The following is a 21778-nucleotide window of genomic DNA, read 5'->3' on the forward strand; positions in this document are numbered from 1 at the left end:
GGTATCTTGATGTGGTTTTGATTTGCATTTCTCTAATGACCAGTGATGATGAGCATTTTTTCATATGTTTGGCTGCATAAATGTCATCTTTTAAAAAATGCCTGTTCATATCCTTCACCCACTTTTTGATGGGTTGGTTTGTTTCTTTTCTTGTAAATTTGTTTTAGTTCTTTGTAGATTCTGGATATTAGCCCTTTGTCAGATGGGTAGCTTGCAAAAATTTTTTCCCATTCTGTTGGTTGCTGGTTCACTCTAATGAGTGTTCTTTTGCTGTGCAGAAGCTTGTAAGTTTAATTAGATCTCATGTGTCTATTTTGGCTTTTGTTGCCATTGCTTTTGGTAATTTAGTCATGAAGTCCTGGCTTATGCCTGTGTCCTGAATGGTATTGCCTATGTTTTCTTCTAGGGTTTTTATGGTATTAGGTCTTACATTTAAACCTTTAATCCATCTGGTGTTAATTTTGGTATAAGGTGTAAGGAATGGGTCCAGTTTCAGCTTTCTGCACATGGTTAGCCAGTTTTCCCAACACCATTTATTAAACAGGGAATCCTTTTCCCATTGCTTGTTTTTGTCAGGTTTGTCAAAGATCAGATGGTTGTAGGTGTGTGGCATTACTCTGAGGCCTCTGTTCTGTACCATTGGTCTGTATCTCTGTTTTGGTATCAGTACCACGCTGTTTTGATTACTGTAGCCTTATACTATAGTTTGAAGTCAGGTAGCGTGTTACATTTTTAAATGGTAAAATTAGGGACATTTATTAAAAAGAAACACAAAACCATATTTAAAAAAAGACTTCAGAAAAAATACATCTAATACTTTATTAGAAATCAAAACAGCTAATACACTTAGTAAATTATGTGAACTTATATCCAGAATAACTTTACTGCGTCTCTTAGTGTTCAGATAACAAATATGTGGATTTTAAAAATTATCTGCTTTAATATATACGTTACATGTAGCATTTAGAAATAATTCTGGTTTTAAAAATAATTTTTGTTACTATTTTTATTTTTTATCTTAGCATACAGAAAAGTTCACCCTTTTGGTGTACAGTTATGTAACCACCACCACCACAATCAAGACACATGAGTTAACAGTACACCCCAAGGCTTCTGTGCCCTAGTATACCAGCCTTTGTCTACCCCACCCAGGCCCTGGCAATCAGTGTTCTGTCTTCTAGTTCTGTTACCAAACTGAACTGTGTTCATTTGCCAATGCACAACAGAAGGCCAAACAACAAAGCACTGGTTTTTGTAGGGGGAAGAGTTTATTGCAAGGCTACAAAGTAAGGAGACAGGAATTGGGCTCAAATCTGTCTTCCCAAGCTGGTGGTTGAGGCAGGTTTTATAGTCAGAGGATAATGAGGAGTGATCTGATTGGATTTACAGTAAGGTGATGTGGTGGGGGGGTTGATCTGACTGGATCCTGCCATGTGGCATATACACTTAATTCAGTTCCTGTTCTTCAGTCTGCACCATTAGGTTCCACCCATTGTTGCACGCTTGGTCCATCTGGGCATGTTCTGGTTAGGTGACCTTCAACCTGGGATTCCACGGCAATTGAAAAACAACTCACAACTTTGTTACATAAAAGTTGAACTAGATAGGTCTGGTGCAGTTACAGTTCTATAATTTTGCCTTTCCCAGACTATCATGTAAATGGTATCATATTATATATACCGGGGGTCCCCAACCCAGGCTATGGACCAGTACCAGCCATTGGCCTATTAGGAACTGGGCTCCACAGCAGGAGATGAGCAGCAGGCTGGTGAGTGAGCATTACCACCTGAGCTCCACCTCCTTTCCAATCAGTGGCAGCGTTAGATTCTCATACGAGCTCAAACCTTCTTGTGAACTGCGAACGCCAGGGATCTAGATTGCATGCTGCTTATGAGAATCCAGCTAATACCTGATGATCTGAGGTGGGACAGTTTCATCCTGAAACCTCCCCCACCACCACCAATCGATGGAAAAATTGTCTTCCACGAAATGAGTTCCTGGTGCCAAAAAGGTTGGGGACCACTGGTATATACCATCTGAGTCTAGCTTCCTTCCTTCACATAATGGATTTGAGATTCAATCGTGTTATTTGTATCCATAATTTATTCCTTTAGTATATCATTGTATGCACATAACCAGGATTTGTCCATTCACCTGCTGAAGGGCATTTATTGTTCTTTTTCAAAATTGTTTTGACTGTTCTAGGTCCTTTGCATTTTAAATATAAAATTTAAGATCAGCCTGTCAATTTCTACCAGAAAAACCCTCCTGGGATTTTGATACGGATTGTGTTGAATCTGCACATCAATTTGGGGGAGCATGTCATCTCACCAGTGTTGTCTTCAAATCTATAAACATGAAATATCTTTCCATTTATTTAGATCTTCTTTAATTTCTTTCAGCAGTATTTTGTAGTTTGCAGCATGTAAGTTTTATACCACTTTTGTTCAGTTTATTACCAAGTATATCATTTTTTTGGTGATGGTGTGAATGGAATTATTTTCTTAATTTAATTTTGGAATTATTTTTTTCCTGATGTATAGAAATACAATTGATTTTCTAATATTGATCTTGTATCTGGCAACCCTTTAAAACTTGTTTATTAGGTCTAATAGTTTTTGTGGATAGCTTAATTGGTGTTTTCTACTAAGGATCATGTCATCTGCAAATAAAGTTTAACTTCTTCTCTTCAGTTCTTGATGCTTTTCTTTTATTCAGTTTTTGCCTTCTGGCCTTTGCTAGAATCCCCAGTACATTGTTGGGTAGCAGTGGAGACACACAGCCTCCTTGCTTTGTTTCTGATTTAAGGGAGAAAGCACTCAGCCTGTCACCATTAACCTAGTATACCTTACGTTCTGAGCTCGAGGTGTTTTGTAGATGCCCCTTGTTGGCTGAAGGAGTTACCTTTTGTTCTTAGTTTGTTGAAAGTAGTTATTGTGAGTGGATTTTAGATTTTTTAAAATGCTTTTTCTGCATCTGTTGAGATGATTATGTGGTTTTTGTTCTTATTCTATGACCGTGTATATTAAGTTGATTTTTCAGGTGTTAAACCACCCTCACATTTTTAGCGTCATACCCACTTGTTCATGATAAATAGTCATTTCAAGTGTTGCTAGCTTTCGTTTGCTAATATTTTAAGAATTTTTGTACTTATGTTCATGAGGGATATTGGTCTGTAGATTTATGATGTTTTTTGTGGTTCTAGTATCGGTATTTTATGGTTTTTAGTATCATTTTAGCTCATAGAATGAGTTGGGAAGTTTTTCCTCCTATTTTCTGAGACAGTTTGTGAACAATTGATATTATTTCTTCCTTAAGTATATAATAGAATTGAAATATTTGATGGAATAGAAAAGCCATCTGAACCTGGTTATTTTTCTTATGGGAGAATTTAAAGATTTAAAATTACTAATTCAATTAAAAATTTTTTTTATTTTTTATTTTTTTTTATTATTTTTTTTTTTTTCTGAGACAGAGTCTTGCTCTATTGCCTAGGCTGGAGTGCAGTGGTGTGATCTGGGCACACTGCATCCTCCATCTCCCTGGCTGAAGCGATTCTCCTGCCGCTGCCTCCCAAGTAGCTGGGATTACAGGAGTGCGCCACCACACCCGGCTAGTTTTTGTGTTTTTAGTAGAGACTGGATTTCACTGTGTTCACCAGGCAGGCCTCAAGCTCCTGACCTCAAGTGATCCACCTGTCTCGGCCTCCCAAAGTGCTGGGATTACAGGCATAAGCCACTGTGCCCAGCCACTAATTCAATTTGTTAACTTGTGATGCACCTATTTAGATTTTTAATGACTTCTTGAATTTGATACTTTTTATCTTTTTAAAAATATGTTTAGCTAAATTGCTAATTGGTTGAAATAAATGTGTTCATATTAGTATGTCCTTTTTAATCTTTTTAATTTCTGTAAAGTCAATAGTGATATTTCATCCTTTCTTTCCAGTTTTGGTAATTCAAGTCAGTTTTCTTTTTCTATGTATGTGTTTATTTGCCTTAGTTAGTCTAGCTAAAGATTTGTCAATTTTGTTCTTTTTAAAGAACTAACTGGTTTTTACTGATTTTTTTTTTCTGTTGCTTTTCTGATTTCTAGTTCATTGATATCTACTATAATTTTTTTTCTGCTTATTTTGATATTAGTTTTTGCTTCTTTTTCTCCTTTCTAAAGGTGGAGAACTTTCTTTTCTAATACAGGCATTTGAAGCTTTAAATCTCCCACTAATCCTTTCCTTGGCTGCATTCTATGAGTTTTGATACCTGTATTGGTTGTTTCTATTTGGCAAAATATTCTCCTAGTTTCCTTCTGATTTCTTTTATTATTATGGGTTATTTAGAAGGGTGTTGTTTGATTTCCTAGTATTTGGGGATTTCCCAGATTTCTTTCTGTTGTTGATTTCTAATTTAATTCCTTTTGGTCAGAGAACATACTTTGTATCATTTCAATTATTTTAAATGTAAGACTTACTTAATAGTCCAGCATATGGTCTGTCCTGGAGAATATACCATGTGTACTTGAAAAGAATGTGTGTATTCTGCTGTAGTGTTCTTCTTATATGTCAAGTTAGGTCAATTTGGTTGCAGTGCTGATCATAATCCTGAAAGATATAATCCTGAATGTTAGGTCCCCAAATCTTGAAGTCTTAAAAAATCTGATTTCCTGGCCAGGCACAGTGGCTCATGCCTGTAATCCCAGCACTTTGGGAGGCCAAGGAGGCAGATCAACTGAGGTCAGGAGTTTGAGACCAGCCTGGCCAACATGGTAAAACCCCATCTCTACTAAAAATACAAAAAAAAAAAAAAAATTAGCCAGCTGTGGTGGCGGTCGCCTGTAATCCCAGCTACTCGGGAGGCTGAGGCAAGAGAATCACTTGAACCCGGGAGTCAGAGGTTAAAGGGAGCTGTGATTATGCGATTGTACTCCAGCCTGGGCGACAGAGTGGAACTCTTCTCAAAAAAAAAAAAAAAAAAAAAAAAAATCAAGTTTCCTAAAAATCAGAACTCCTAACATATAAAATTCCAAAGTCGCAATTGTGAAAGATCAAAATCCTGAATGTTGAAATCCTGAACGCCAAATTCTAGGGAAGGAGTTTTGGTACATTTTGGTTGTACCAGGATAGTTGTAACATGCTAGGTGGAACCATTACCTTGTTACTGTCTTTATTTTGAAATTAAGTATGGTTTCTGGAGACGCATATGACTGCCAGGTTGACAAGAAGTGGACTCATGGACTTAATTTTAGATATCGACTTGACTGAATTAAGAAATACCTAGAGACTTGGTAAAGCATTATTTTGAATGTGTCTGTGAGAGAGTTTCCAGAGGAGACTAGCACACGAGTCTGAGTGGAATAGGTAGGGAAAATCTGCCCTCAATATTGGTGGACACCATTTAGTAAGCCAGGGGCCGAGAGAGAACAATTACTGAAGGCGAATTGGTCTCTCTCTCAGAGAAGGGACAGATATTTCTCCTACTACCTTAGACATTAAAACTACAGGTTTGCCATCCTTTGGGCTCCAGGATTTACACCAGCAGACCCCTGGTCCTGAGGCTTTTGCTCTCAGACTGAGTTGCGTCATTGGCATCCTTAGTTCTGAGGCCTTCAGACTGGGACAGAAACACACTGTAGATATCCCAGGGTTCCAGCTTGCAGACAGGCTGTCATGGGACTTCTCATACATGAGCTGATTCCGCTAATAAATCCCTTCTCATATATCTATACACATATCTTATTGGTTCTGTCTCTTTGAAAAACCCTAATACAGATTTGGTATTGCGAAAGCCAAGTGTCATTCCTTCTTACCATTTTCCCTATAACACAATGGAAGGGATCAGTGAAATTGTTCCCTTGCAGAAATGCTGTGATAAATTAAGTGTATGAGGCTACATAATGGTAAAAGATAAACTTTAAAATATAATGGTTGCTATGAAAACAGAAAATCACTTAATTGTAACGGTCAAGCAATAACCAGACTTTCAAATAGACAGCATATACTCAGAAAATTTGTAGACCACAGCCACCCTCTAAATACTAGTGGAGAGAGTGTTTTGAAGATCATAGAAGTGAAAATGCAGGGAAAAATTACAAGAAATCTCCCCTGCCAAATTTTTCAGTGGTGTACAACTTCTTCCCTTCACACAGTGCCAGTTTGTTGTGCTGAGCATTTCATCTTCAAATCGTTTCCAACACTGGAAGTATAAATTGCGTAAAAATTTAGAGAGTTGTGATTTGGTTTGTGCATTTTTATAAATTTGAGTCCATAAAAATGCATTATCACAGTGTTAACTTTGGGTATAAGCACTGTGCATGTATGAAAAAAATTCAACGTTCCTCAGTAAATGAAGAGATGTCCAAAGAGATTGGCTCTTTGGATATGGATAACTGTATACTCGGTGATGACCCATCACAGTTTTTCATTGATCTCGTCAGAAGACTTAGGTTGTTCATCACAGTATTTCATGCAGCTGACTACAGTTATAAAGCTGACTGCACACAGTTGTCAACCATAGTTGTATGCATTTATGCATTTTGGTTTTTGACATATTTCCTTATGAATATGGTTTTTCTGCTTGTAACTGTTATACCCATGCAACTATGATTAATATATCTGAGTGTTTATGCTTGCAAAAAAATATATATGTTATTATTGCCTATTTTATTGTGTAAAGTGACCTATCAAATATTGTTAGGTTTTTATGTTTCTAAAATAAACCCTCTTTTTAAAATGTATGTAAGTGTCTTTTTTTTTTTATAAAGAATTTTTAAAAATTATTTCTTTCCAGAATTATACTTTTGGGATTTTGATCTTTCAGGATTGTGATTCTTATTCAAGATTTTACACTGTTTGGATTTGGATCTTTCAGGATTTCAACATTTGTGGTTTTCAGGATTGTGTCTTTTAGGATTATGGCCCAAGCCCATTTGGTTGATTTTGTAGTTTTAAGTTTTCTATATTCTTGCTGATTTTCTGTTTAGTTGTTCTATTTTTGTTGAGAGTAATGTATCAAAATCACCATCTATCATGTTGAAATGTTTGTTCTGTCAGTTTTTTGCTTCATATAATGTTGGGCTCTCTTGTTAGATGTGTGTATATTTATAGGTAACTTATCTTCCTAAAATGTTATGCATTTTACTATTATGAAATAATCCTCTTTGCCTCTTATAGTATTTCTTGTCTCTTTTTTTCTGATATGAATATAGCTGCTCTCTCTTATGTTATTTTTTGCATGATATGTATTTTTTTCCATCCTTTTACTTTTCAATCTATTTGTGCTTTTGAATCTAAAGTGTATTTCTTATGGATAGCATATTGTTTTTTATGCAGTTGACATTCTTCCCATTTGATTGGGTTATTTAGTCTGTTCACATCTAATGTAATTATTGATATGATTGTGTTTATTAATACATCAACCATTTTGCCATTTGTAGTATATCTTGTATGTTTTTTTCCTGTACCTCTCCTTTTATTGCCTTTTTTCATGTTAAATACTTTTAGTGTGCAATTTCAATTACTGTGCTTTTTTTAACTATGTATTTTTAGTTATCTTGTTTCCTCTGAACATGATGAGCCATTTTTCTATTGATGCTTTCAAGATCTTTGTCTTTCATAGTTTGATTATGTGTATAGGTGTGGGTCTCTGTGTTTATCCTGCTGGGTCTTTATTGAAACTTCTTAAGTCTTTAATATTTCTCATCAAAATTTAAATTCATAATTACATATTGTTGTTATTTTACAATAATGAAAAACAAATTTAAAATGAAGAACAAGTGCAAGCCTTAGTAATTTTTGCAAAAAACAAAATGTTTTTACATGGCACATTTAATTATTTTTGAAATAGTTCAAAATCATTTTTTATTTTATTATTTTACTTCTTTCATGTAAATTTTGATGGATTTTTCTCAGATACCTTTAGGTACATTGCTTGTAAATAATGTAATTCAGAGGTATTGATGACATTTTAATTGTTTTTCTGTAAAAATAAATTTTTAGCATTGGCATTAGCACACTTGGAGTGTAATAGTCTAGAAGCTTGTAACTGTCTTTGACTTTTTCTTATTATTTTCCACATCCAATCAAGCCTACCTCATGCCTTTGTTAAGTACCTCTGGAATTTGCCTTCAAATTCTAATGCCCTGCCTTTGTTCTAGTCAGATGTCTACTTGTTTTGTCAGCCTAGGATCTCTTTCTATATCCTTGCTTTCTTCATATTTGCCTGTCTAACCTTTCCAAAAAACATCCTTTCATCTTTTAAGAATCTTCAGGAGATGTAATATTCTCAAAATAGTAAGTCCAGGCTCCTCTTCCCAGTATTTATTATCATTCCTGTCTCCAACATGCTCTGTCTCTGTATTGGATTTATTTTCTGCTCTTCTCCCATTGGTGTCTTTGGTATTTCTTGGTCCCCAGAGAGCCTGTTGTACAGCTGTATTTTTCACTTCCATGCCTTTCCTCATGGTTTTAGCCCCACCCCTATGCCCTCTGAATGCTTGATGCGTTTTCTTTGTGCCATATTCAAATTCCCATCTCCAGTAAATTTTGGAAGAGTTTCTCCAAGCCTTCACGTAACTTGCTCTGAGCTCCATTTGCACCTTGTCTGTTGTGTGCGATGTGCTTCTCAATGGCAGAGGCCTTATCTCATCCTTGTCTCGACATGGCTCATGGTATGTCTGGGAATAACCACATAGCTATTTTTTGGTTTTTAAATTTAGTTCTTTTTCTTTTTTCTTTGTATTTCTTCTTATGACATAAAATATGATGATTCTTTCTCGTGTTTTATCCCCACACACCCAAAATCGGCAGCATTTTTGTTTTGGGAAAGAGATAGACAGGCTTAGTAAGGTAGAATATTGTGCCAGTGGAGCCAAGTGTGAAATTGACTCCCCTGTGCACCAGTTAAGTTCAAGTAGAAAACTCCCCTTCAGAGTCACAGGCTGTATACCGAATCCTGCCCACCCGCACTGCTGTAGATGTATGTTTTGTTCAGTGTTGAGGAAATTGAGCAGTAATGTATGAACTTCCTAGCACAAATTTGTAAATATTAGAATAGTATAAGTTAGGGTATTGTGTACTTGTATTACTTTTATAAAGTAAAATAATTATTTAAAATGCTTCTACTAAAAAAAAAGTCTATAGCAAAGATCAGCAAACCTTTTCTGTAAATGGCCAGATAGTAAATATTTTTAGGTGTTGCAGACCACATTTGGTCTCTGTCACATGTTCTTTGTTTTTATCATTGTTTACCATCCTTTAAAAATGTAATAAAACAGTTTCAGCTTGCAGGCAGGACAAAAACAGGCCTTGTGTTAGATTTGGCCTGTGAGCCATAGTTTGCCACCACCTGGTCTGTAGCAATGAGGAAAGCTAATCTGTTTAATTCAGCATCCAAGACATCAGAAGATTCTTATCCAGTAGAGAAGACATTGCTAATGCTAATCCAAGTCTTGAACAAACTGTAATGTACATAGAGGGGTGCTGTCAAGTAGTAGAGCATGGCCAACCTTAACTGAAGAGGACTGGCTCAGAAACGGGGCAGGGTGAGAGAAGGGGAAGAGATGGCATCACAGTGGTCTTCAACATCTAAGTCTACATGATGTAAAAGTGGACTTGTCCTTCACAGTGCTAACTGTAGAGTCTTCAGTGTAATGTTCTGTCCTGGGAAAGAGTAAATGTCCTTCCTGTAAATTGGAAGGATTTTCCCTGAGAAGGACTAAGTTCCTTGTAAGGAACTCCCTAATCTTCACTCAAGTCTTAGTGATTTGATGTATGAAAAGGACATAATTGTACTCACCATGGAACAGATGACAACTATAGACATCGATGATGAGGGAATTTTGGAATAAATGGAAATATTTAATTTTGGCGTTAATCCTTATAGGATATGTATACTTCGGGTTTTTTAAAAGAAGTCACATGCTTGAACAGTATCTAAAAATGTTCTTTAACTGTAGCTCATTTTATTGTTATAATCTTTACTGTGGTGAAAATTTCCAAAAGATTCTAATTTCTACTCCAGAAATCTGTTTACTTCATATGAACACCATCCATCTAAGTTGCACTTACTTCACTGCTGTAATTCATAAAATCTCCATTTCTACTTAGATGGATGGGGAAATCACACAAGTGGCAAAAACCAGGTTCCTCGAAGTGACTGTAATTGTTCTTTTCTCACCCTAGCAACAATTTTGATTCATCAAGATGCAGAAGCCATAGTAACAGACTTCTGGTTCAGATTCACCACTTTGTGTCTCTTTTTTTCTCCATGCCAGCCAGCCTTTTCTCCACTTAAGAAATTCTGGCAGGCTAATTTAAAGACACCCACCTAGGTTGTATTATTTGCATTTTCACCAACAATCCTGTACTTCAGTATTCATGTTTATGGAAATAGTTGCAGCTACTGATTTCATTTGGTTAAACTGTTTTAGTACTGATTCATTTTGTTTATTTCAGTTCATAAGGATGCAATTTATCCTAATTTTGATTTTGGTTGTAGAGGTTGGCGATTTGAAGGAGCTGCAGACACTAGACATTTCTACCAATCGTTTGCTAACTTTACCCGAGAGGCTTCACATGTGCCTTTCTCTGCAGTACCTCACTGTGGACCGAAATCGTCTATGGTATGTGCCGCGCCATCTCTGCCAGCTGCCCAGCCTCAATGAGCTCTCCATGGCTGGAAACCGTCTTGCATTTTTGCCACTTGGTAAGTGATTGTTTTTAAAGTAAAACAGCCAAAGAATAAGATGGAAAGCCTTTGTTTCTTTGACTATGACCAATTAATTAGTTTCCCTCCTCCTGTTTATCTTAATGACTGCTTCTCTCAGCTTGTTTTTGCAGTGAACAAAGCCTCATTCCTAGTTAACAAATGGAATTTATTTCAGCTAGGGATTTTATACTTTAGAAAAAAGAAATCTGTGCTAAAACTGTGTTTAGGGACAAAATATGTGAGATGATTTCCTCTGAGAAAGGAATTAGAGAGAGAGTGAGAGAGAGAGGGGGGGAGAGAGAGAGAGAGAGAGAGAGAGTGTGTGTGTGTGTGTGTGTGTGTCTAAGGTATTGAACAATATGAAAGGATAGCTACTGGTACAAACATACTGGTTTAGATGTTGAGTTCTCCCCAAAAAAAGTGATATTGGGTATCCTAATAATTAGTATTGCCAGATAACCAGATTACAAAACTTTAAAGACCTTAAAATTGGCTGAAATGCCTGCTGAGCTAGAAATGTCAGCTTGGCTAAGAAATAACCTATTATCCACTATAGAGTTCTGTAACTGACCCATTTTGACATATTATATGTCAAAGTACAGAGGCCTTTAATAAAACAGTACATTTATTTTATAGATAACTCCATAGTTTTGTTAACTTGTAAGAAACAAAAGTGCTATTTCAAAAAATAAGAATATGAGGCCCCTTCAAACCTTAAACTGTCACAATAAGCATCATATGATTTTGCTCATAAATGCATTTTTATAGTGAATAATTTATCTCTGAGGGCAGTAAAGTAAATAATTTACTATTCCCTAAAGGAAACATTTTCCAACATAATACAATGCACATATTACTTTCAGTTTAATATGTTCAAGGTAACTTTAAAATACTGGATACCTCAAAATCAATTGAAGTAATAATCAAATTTAAGGAGATTTGTTTAGCATAAATATAATTAAATTTTGTACTTATAAAATTAACAAAATGAAATGAGGCTGTTTCAGAAGCAAGCTACATTTCTAAGAAATCAGAACTTCCTTCGAGAGAGAAAAATATCAAATGTAAATAGAGAGTACTTTTATTTTTTGAAAATAAAAGTACCTGCTACACTAACCCCACAGGTCATAGACTAATTGTGGTGGATAAGCACCAAATTACAAATCCAGAGATCCAGGTGATAGCATGATCCCACCATACTGTGACAGTATGTGACCTGGAGTAAATCACCAGAACCTCCGTGACCTTCATCAGTTTTATTTTCTGTGAGCCAGAGATCATATTTATCCTGCTTCTTTACAGTTATTTTGAAGTTGAATATGATAGTTTATGTATAAGAATTACAAAGCATCGTACAAATGCAGATGACTCTGAAATGAGAAGATACAACTTGTAGATTACCATATCTAACTTAAAAAATTTTTTACTCTTGAGCCAGGCATGGTGGTACATACCTGTAGTTCCAGCTACTCAGGAGACTGAGGTAGAAGGATCACTTGAGCCCAGGAGTTTAAGGATGTAGTTAGCTATGATTGTCCCTGAGAATAGCCACTGCACTACAGCCTGGGCAACATAGCAAGACCTCATCTTAAAAAAAATTTTTTTTACCCTCCTCATATTCACCCCCTCTCCTTGTAGTAACTACCTAAACTTGTATTTACCACTTCCTAAAGGAGATGGAAATGTGACCTATACCAATGCCAACTCCGAGCTACCAAGTGATTGCCAGGATGTTGCAGTCAGTGCTGGCAATACATGTCAGGAAGGCAAGGAGAGAGGGAGGGAGGGAGGGAGAAAAAGAATGTGGTGGTTTGATTTGTGTGGCATAAAATGCAACTTACTGGCATAATACCAGAGTTCAGAGTAAAGCTGCAAGCTTCATTATAAACAACCTTATCTTACTGTGGTTTGACTTTCAGATGTTACCAGAAACAGATTAGCTTTTTAAGTCTGGGGTTACCTATACTACTATTCATAATATTGTTGTTATTATAGATGATCTTTGTAAAAAGGAGTATTTCCATGTGCAATAATGGTATTATATGTACTACTGCAATAATGGTATTATATGTACTACTGTGACTATTTGCAATAATAATAATGGCTATCACTTATTGAGCACTGACTCTTTGGCCAGGGATTCTGTTTAATTGCTGTACATATGCTCACTAATTTAGTTATCAGAAAACCTTATGACAGAATCTATTATTGTAAAACTTATTGGCAACCTGATTTTACAGATAAGAAAATTGGGGCTCACAGATGTTAAGTAACCTGCCGGAATCACAGCTAGTAAGAGACAGAATTGAGTTTCAGACTTGTCTCCTTCTCAACCCACGTTTTTGCAACATCAACACGCTTTCTCCATATTGCAGACATGGTCTCTCTACAGGGGCCCTCATTTGGGAATAGGATTTAATCATATTGAACATCTTTTAGTTGTTATGTGGCCATCTCCAATGTCAAAGTTTGGCTCTGCCATTTTGGGCTCAAGATACTCCTATGGACATTCTCATTGGCCTTGTTCAATCTAGCTCTCTCTTCGCTTAGCAAGATTAGCTGCTGGAGGCTAGTGCTTTCTCTCACCTCCCTACTCTGTACACCAACCAGGTGATCCCAATTACTTCCACCTGGCCTAGCATCAGTAGCTTCTGCAGCAACAGAAATCTGATAAAAGCCTAGCCCACAGAACTGTTATCTAGGTCTGTCTTGGTATTAGTACCTCTTCTTCCATGGCCTGGTCCCTGCAACTTCAGTGGAAGTCCTGGTTCCTTAATTTGGAGGTTGTGCTCCTAACTTATTTTTCTCTTGTCTTGGTTATTCCATTACATACTCTTGTCTCAGCTGTAAACCATTCATACAGCTACTGGCTACATCTAGCCTGCCAGAATCTGATCCACAGCCCTGTTCTCTTGTCTGATACTCAGATGTGCTCTTACCAGAATGCCATCTGGTTCTAGAGCCCTAGCTCTGCCTAGACTCCTGCATACAACTGAGCTCGTAAGTTGAATGGCTTTTGTTTGCTGCATTTGGTTTCTGTGCCCTTTGCCTTGCCTCTTCTCCCTCCCTCACTATAGCTCCTTAGCCCTGGCTCCTCATCCCCTGGTCATTGGCCACTCATTCCTGCCTTTTTTTCAGCAGTGACACAAGCTGAGTATGTGCCAAGGTGGCAGTGGTGTTGGGAGAATAGAAAGAAGCCATTTTCATAGGAACCTGACCACTGTAATGTTTGGGGTACAGGGGAGTGATGTTGTGTGCCATGCTGAATGCTTGCAGCAACAGAGGACCTGACTTGCAGTGGCTGGTGCAAGGTGATAGAAGTGGTTATTGGGTAGAGAACTGAGTGCTACACATGGCTAGTCTGCTCTTCTGCCTTGGCATCCTCAGTTATTTACTAGGGCATCTTCTGTATACACCATGCTAAAAGCCGATGTGGCTATGGAGGTGGGCATCTCTTCTTCAGTACACAATATTCAGTGGGGAGTTGAACTATTACAGAGTAGCTTCTGTCTCTGGGTTTCTTGTCACTCCAAAGCCTTGCCTCAGTGTCAGGAGCAATTTTTCTTTGTGAACTTGTGAATGTGGTGTCAAAGAGCTTTAGAGGCAAGAGGATCGGCTCTGCATTTTGAAGAGGATGCCTCATGACAGCTGAAGTAACCACAGATAGGAAGCAACTTCAACAAGGCTCTGGGCACCATCCTGGCTCATAAGGCTTACAGCCTTGGCAGAACATGGGCTTGTGAATAGGTTTTACTTTATTTTAGAAAAGCATACAGGTAAGAGGATGATGATGAAGATTATCCGGTATAAAAGAAGCAGGCTGCCTGAAGCAGTGCTCTGCCCTGGTCTAAAACTGGATTCTTTGAGAACAGCAGGAAGAAAGGATCAGGGAGCAAATACAAGCACCGGTGGCCTTGCTACATCTGGTATATGGGATATTCTTTGTAAGAAATGGATGAGACAGCTAAAGAGCTCTGTGTGAGGTCACTCAAGGAAGGCTTCAGGAGACTGGAGGCAGGATAATCCACGGAGATGAAGAAACTGAAGCTGACCAAAATAGCCACAGTCTCCTCAGTCTTGTCTTTCTGTTTCTGGGGGCATTTTTTGCGACCATGAAGCTGGGTTTGGAAATGGAATTCAGTTAAGTCTTTAGGAAGAAAACAAATTTATATACTTAAAACCTTTCCATGAACTGTTTTCTGAAAAACAGAAGCCATCTAATACTAAGAATTATCTGGGAGAGAGTCAAACAAAGCATGCAGCCTCTGGCACTGCTCTTTATAGAGAACTGAACTGTTCTTAGAAACTTAGCAAATAGGGGTACCTCTTTACAGTAGTTTGGAGATACTGTGTACACACGTGCGTGCACACACCCATGTGTACCCCTAAGGTTTTCAAATATTAGAAGGCTCCTGTGTTCTAAGAACCTTGATTCTACAAGCATAATACAGGAACTTGAAAGTTTTATGGAATGAATGCTGTGATATCGCTCCCAGAGATAGGAGGTGGGCATCTTATTTTGGGGAGCCACTTAATGAATTCAGTTTCTTGCCCAAAGAAGTGTGACTTAGGAGAAAATTAGTTTTTATGTGGCTTCTTAAAGGAATGCCTCTTCAAAAGATAACCAGAGATGCCATATGTAAGGATGACTTAAATCACTTATAATACTGTCTAACCCGTTAACAGTCTTTGTGTATCCTTCTTTAAGTCACTTGTAATACTGTTGAAACCATTAAGACTCTTTGACTATGTTCTTCTTAAGATGAAAAGATGCATCAAAAGAAAAGGATGTTGTTATTACTGTGCCATCACGACTGAGTGACAGATGATTCCACAGTTAGAATCTTTGTTCACAGTGGTGACTATCAGCAAGGAGGAGGGGGAGGCAGTCACTTGAGCCTAGTGCTATGAAATTTAATAGAGGCCTTGAAACTTGAATATTTGCTTTTGACTCAATTTAGCTTTGTTAACTAAATAACTCAGAATTGCAACTCATTTCTTGGCTTCTGAAAGTGTAGGGAGATATAAAGAAAAGGATTTTTTTCTCTGAAGCTTTTTAACCATGCACTTCTGATTTTCATTGCATAATTAATAAGTCCAGTTATCTAGGCATGTTTACAACTTACTTAATGTTGAGTAATAGATATAAGGATTGTGAGGTTGCCCATTCACAAATTTACTATGCGAGACCATCCTTTAGTAACCTCCCAGGAAATGCCATGTCAGCCAAACTCAGTGCCAGTAACTCCTGTAGTTTAAGAAAACAAAAGTTGTACCCACATTAGGGATGGAATTCTTATTGAATGTTAATTTAAAAAACAGCAATTGGGCTGGGAACCATGGCTCATGCCTGTAATCCCAGCACTTTGGGAGACCAAGGCATGTGGATCACATGAGGTCAGGAGTTCTAGACCAGCCTGGCCAACATGGTGAAACCCCATTTCTACTAAAAATACAAGAATTAGCAGGGCATGGTGGCAGGTGTCTGTAATCCCATCTGCTCGGGAGGCTGAGGCACAAGAATCGCTTGAACCAGGGAGGTTGCAGTGAGCCAAGATCCCACCACTGTACTCCAGCCTGGGTGACAGAGCGAGACACCATCTGAAAAAAAGCGATTAAATTCTTAATCAGGAATGTTTGGCACAGGACATTGAGATTTGCAGAATAGCTTGTGCATAAATTACCATGTAGTAGCTCAACAGCTAGTAGAGAATAACTTTCTACTAAGGAAAATTAACTGGGTTTCTAAACCAGCCCCAGAGTTATCTCTTGGAGATTATAGTAGTGTTAATTTTCTTGGGAAGAGTTAGTCTGTGTGTCAAGTACTTGTGCTGCATAATGAAATGATGTTTGAAAAATATCAAATGTAAATAGATTTTTAAAAAGAAATGTACATCTGCACTAACCTAAAATTGTTTATAGAACAATTTTAGTGGACAAGCCAACACCTGAGTGCAGCGATTCATGTTCTAGTGCGATTCAACCACTCCTCCAGATCACATGCCATGACTTTGGTAAGGGTATAAAACTGGCCCTTTATCAAACAACAGGTTTTTTGTAGTGGTAGTACTTGTATTTGTTTGTAAGAATTGGATGCCTTGTGTAGAAAAATTACATAGCAAGTAATGGTGCAGTTTTAGAAACTAGCTCCTAGGCATTTTCAAAGGACATGCTGAAATCCCTCCTTTTGTTGTAAATGCAACATAAAAGGCACAGATCTGTTAACTGTACTTGTTTTTTCTATTGCCTCTTGTTCCTACTTTCTTTATATTTGCTTAGAAAGTCAGGAAAAGGACTGCTGCTTACTATTTTTTAATAAAAATTAACACAGTAAAACTATTTAAACTTCAAACTAGTATTGAAACTAGTTGGAAACCAGTTAATAATTTCCTAATCTCAGACTTAGAGATGAGTGTAAACTGTACTGTACTGAACTGTGAATGCGTTTCACCTGCAGTTTGAAAAACAAGGCCTTGACATCATTATTTAATGGGACTAATTTGCAGAATTTGTGGACTTAAATAAATTTCAGTGTTAAGAACTGTACAAGACAGAAAGTCCCAGAAAGTGGAGTGAGTTCTGTGTTTGGGTAGCAGGTGTAATAGCTGCTTTCAAAAGGGGGATCCAAACATGTGACAAAATTACTATAGAACAGAATCATGTTCTGTAGTAATTGTTGTGCAGATCTCTCTATTCATGGGCATAAGGAAAACAGAGAAAAGTCTTGAAAACAAGTTCAAAATCTAGCAGTAGGAAAAAATGAGAGCATTAGTCTCAACAAAAATCCATACAGATCGTGTTTCAGGAGAAAAGTTACAGCTCTGAAATGCAAATGTTGTCAAGGAAATGGATGTGCAATGCTGCTTTTTAAGCTCTGTCTTATTGTAAGTATTTGTAACAAAAACTATTCTTTATCCTTGTGCTGCTTACTCATCTGAGCCTATTCTGCTGTCTCCTTTTTTTTTTGAGATGGAGTTTCGCTCTTTCACCCAGGTTGGAATGCAGTAGCGTGATCTCGGCTCACTGCAATCTCCACCCCTGGGTTCAAGCAGTTCTCCTGCCTTAGCCTCCCAAGTAGCTGGGATTACAGGCACCTGCCATCACGCCCGGCTAATATATGTATTTTTAGTAGAGTTGGGGGTTTCACCGTGTTGGCCAGGCAGGTCTCAACTCCTAACCTCAGGTGATCCACCAGCCTCAGCCTCCCGAAGTGCTAGGATTACAGGCATGAGCCACTGCACCTGGCCTATTCTACTGCCTTCTGACAATGCTTTGTTTTTCTTTCATTGGATAAGGGTTTTGCTCTTGTGTTAGGTTTTCTTAGGAAGTTAACAGGATTATTTAATGCGGCTTCTGCAGCATGGGCCGGGGGTTGACTTACTATATGCTAATATATGAAGAGAAAAGTGCACCTAGATTAGGTGAGCTTTAAATGAACAAATTTTTATTTTTCTCTAAGTTTCAGAGTAGGATTTAGGGGTGGGACATGATTAATAGACAGAAAATGAGACCTGTTCTCCTGAATATCAATTAAAAGAAAAAGAAAATGCTGCTCATTCTTAGGGCACAATGTGAAGTTTAGAAAAATAGCAGTATGAGGGCTAGTACCATGAGCAGAATGTTTACCAGAAGAGTTTTTTGTTATTCTGGTTCTAGAACTCACAGCTTTATAAATAGTGGCAAGAATGTGCAGTACTAGTGAAGTCTGGAAGATGTTATGAATTGACTTAAAAGCAAGAATCTGGAGTTTCCATCAGTCATAGCTTTCAGGAAAGTTCTTAAGTTCCAAACAAACCAGAGAAACAGGCACATAGTACGGCTGAGCAGCAGTTCAAGGTACAATGCAGTGAAGACATTTTGCTCTTCACACAGTCTCCATGGTACTGTTGTGTTTCCCAAATCCATACTGGACAGTCAGCCAGTTTCCTTCTCCAGGATTTTCTCTGAAGGAATTCTTGGTATTTCTTTTCCTAGTCCTTTAAAGGAAGCAACGAGAAACTTTGTTCATGACTTATCTCCTTGGCAATATATCTGCTTCAAGACCCAACTCTAATATTACACCTGGATGCCTTGGGCAAGCACCAGCTCTCTCATACCCTCAGCCCCCGTGCATCATGCTAGGCAGTACCACTCCCTGCCCTGCATGCGAGTGGCCTGCTTGTATAGAAATGATGTCATGGGGGAGGCTGTCTAAATCCCATCATGGTGAAAAGGCAGATGTGCCTTTAAATCCCAGCTCTACCATGTAATCTTGGACTTAGGAAGCTTATTGAAGTCTTAGTAATAAGGTAATATTAGCACTTACTTCAAAGCACAATTGTGAGAATTAGATAAGATCCATAAAACACATACCACTCATAAATACTGCATAAGGCAATGTGAACTGTTTTTGCTCTGTAGCCAGACTGTAAGGAAGCGCAGGAACTGTGTATCTTCATGTTTGTACCCCAAGCATCTAGCACAGTGCCTAGCCCATTGCTTATCATCTCTTTGTTACATGAACTGTGCAACAGAAATAGAGATGCTGCAGCATGAATATTTAAACCAACAGCAAAGGGAGCCTGCAGTCATTCAAATTCATTAAAATCTTTTTATTTTAACAGTTGATGATCTACCATGTCTAAAGTATTTTATTAAATTATAATTCACTGTGAAGTCTTATTTTGTAAAAACTCAATAGACCAGAAAGACAGAGACTTTGTAAAAGAGTTAATGGAATCTGTGTGTATTTCTGTGTATTTAAAGAAGCTAGCACTTAAAAATTTATTACTCTGAGAAAGTGGTTGAAGGGTTCTCTTTGTAAAAAGCATCATGTAGGTAATTTAAATTCATTTTAAGAGTTATTTTGGAATATACTGTAAATTCTGAATTCATTACTAAGAAGCCCACATTTTATAGTATTTAAAACATTGTAATTATGACTAATAATATCTCTGATTTATTGAACTGTGATAATTGGTTTAACATTGAGAGAGCATTCTAAACAATTTATTTTGATTGCTTTGATGTTTGATGATGTTGTTTCTTTTGCTGCATCATTTTGTTGATGAGAATACACCGTTCACCTTTTGATAAAATAAATGAGTTTCATACTGTTCAGCATGAAGTACACACAGATCCTGTTCTGTCCACTCCTGTGCTGTCATTCCATGCTTGCTTTTACAGTATGGTTAAAAGGGCAGTAGCCTAAATATACAGGAGCTTTTTATTCCATTTTCAGCCATGTGGACTGCATGTGCCAGAGCCTTGAGGTTGAAAGCAAACAGACAAACAAAAAGAATTGGAGTTTATGCAGGACTCCTAGATTTTGCTGATTTCTAAGTCAGAAACTTTGATCTGTGAGTCTGGAAGAAAAAAAAAAAGGAAATATTTTGGACACACTACAGTACTTTAAAAAGCCACATGAAAAATTTCTTTATGGCTGTAGCATCTATGCAGATGGACAGCTTCCTTGCTTTATAAATTTTACATACTGAGCATTTTTGCACAAGAATTTTAAAAAATATTATGGCATGATATATCTATTGTAAGGTATTGGTGCATTAATATTAATAAAAGGAAGAAAACAAACCACCCCAGTGGTTAGTAGATGAGTGGTCTCTTCCAAAGTTAATTATTGAGTGAAGGTTTTTTGTCTGAAGAATATAAGAAGTATCTCAAAGCCTTTGCATGAAGTACATGTTCATATCTCAGTCTCATTATGATTACTAATGCCATTTCATTGTGCTTGGGGTCTTTTGCCAGCCGACTGCTTTCTGGCCAGGATCAGGCTCTCAAGAGGCTGTCACAGCAACGCCTTTACAGCCTGTGACCTTGCCTGGCGCTGTGGTGTCCTGGCCTCCCCAGCAGGCTGTGCTGTGCCAGCTAAAACAGCAGAGCTGCTGCCTGGTTCCCTTCATCATCCTGCTGGTTCTCTTCATCATCCCACACTGTTTTGTGATCTCCTCTTTGTATTCAGAAGGGGGAGGTAAAAGACTAAGATGTATCGAGTGCCAATTATTTTGCCAGGAATAAAGCTGGGCACTGTATACGTTGTTTAATCTTTATAACAGCTCTATGAGAAAGGTACTCTGATCCCCTTGTTACAGTGGAGGAAGCAGGCTCAGAGCATTTCATTTCTGCTCATGTCAGGAAGCAGAAGTGGGGAAGCAGGATTCAGACTCAGTTCTGACTCTGGCACCCACTGCATTATCTAATTTCAGTACTGCCATTCCCCACTCTATATCAGATTGTGTATTTGGAAAGTTTAAGTGTCTGCTTTACATACTCATGTCCACATGGCATTATGCTAGCTAATGTATAATAGATCTGAACATAGCTGATACTGATTTTCTTTGAGCTTTAATGTAAAATAAGCTATTTCATGGTAGCCAGGAGGTGCAAACTTAATTATCTGAGGAAGGAGGAGGTAGCCTAGGAGCTTCCTTTTCTAGGTAAAGTGGGGAAGCAGTGTGAATTCTTTAGTGTGTTCTGATACCCATTGTCAGAACAATAGCTCACAATAATATTGAAAAGCTAAAACAAGATCTGAACCTATTAGCATTTTAAAATTATCAACTCCTTTTTTCTTATAAAACTAACACAGGGAAAGAAGACTGAACTATGTAAGAAGTAGCAAGTGTCAACTTGTATTTAACTTTATTGTGTGATCTTTGCACTTCACCTCATTTAATTTGCACAAGCTCTTTTGCAGTATAGAGAAAAGAGGTGCTTCCTCTGTCATGTTCCATTTTATGTCCTTGGTATGAGGGGATGAATCATTGTCTCTAGAGACCATTGCCTGTAACTCTTTACTGTGCAATTAAAGTACAGAAAAGTGTTACTACCATTTGCTGCATGCCAAAGAGAATTCTCTCTTAATTGGCGTTCTATTGTAGGCCATACTTCCAAATATGCCACTTAATAATAATGAGAACAGTAACTGCTGTATATTGGAGAAGGATGTGTGCCAAGAATTCTACTTGATAGTTTTTAAACCTTGTTAGCAATTCTCACTAAACCTGAGGACAGCTTTGTTTTCCCCAATATACTGATGAGGAAACTAACCAACATATTATTAGTAAGCAGAACAATGATTC

At 37.5% G+C, this 21778-nt stretch overlaps 1 protein-coding gene across 8 annotated transcripts in view; it reads left to right on the forward strand.

The window, feature by feature from the left end:
• The window catches only part of LRRC28 (leucine rich repeat containing 28), a 127942-nt gene that overhangs the window by 70230 nt on the left and 35934 nt on the right, over window positions 1-21778 (forward strand). For 5 of the 8 annotated variants that reach the window (XR_004261153.1, XM_032252832.1, XM_032252831.1 and 2 more), the window contains one exon: window positions 10491-10697. The exons of 2 other annotated variants lie outside the window; for them this stretch is intronic. Coding sequence is in view for 5 of the 6 variants with exons in the window: in XM_032252832.1 (XP_032108723.1) it covers window positions 10491-10697 (207 nt within the window). In the remaining variant the exon portion in view is untranslated. The remainder of the gene's footprint in view (window positions 1-10490; window positions 10698-21778) is intronic. One more of the 8 variants, XM_032252838.1, reaches the window with a different exon arrangement.

Source organism: Sapajus apella, unplaced genomic scaffold, assembly GCF_009761245.1.
Source record: "Sapajus apella isolate SASKATOON/1434 unplaced genomic scaffold, GSC_monkey_1.0 scaffold80, whole genome shotgun sequence".
Classification (NCBI taxonomy): domain Eukaryota; kingdom Metazoa; phylum Chordata; class Mammalia; order Primates; family Cebidae; genus Sapajus; species Sapajus apella.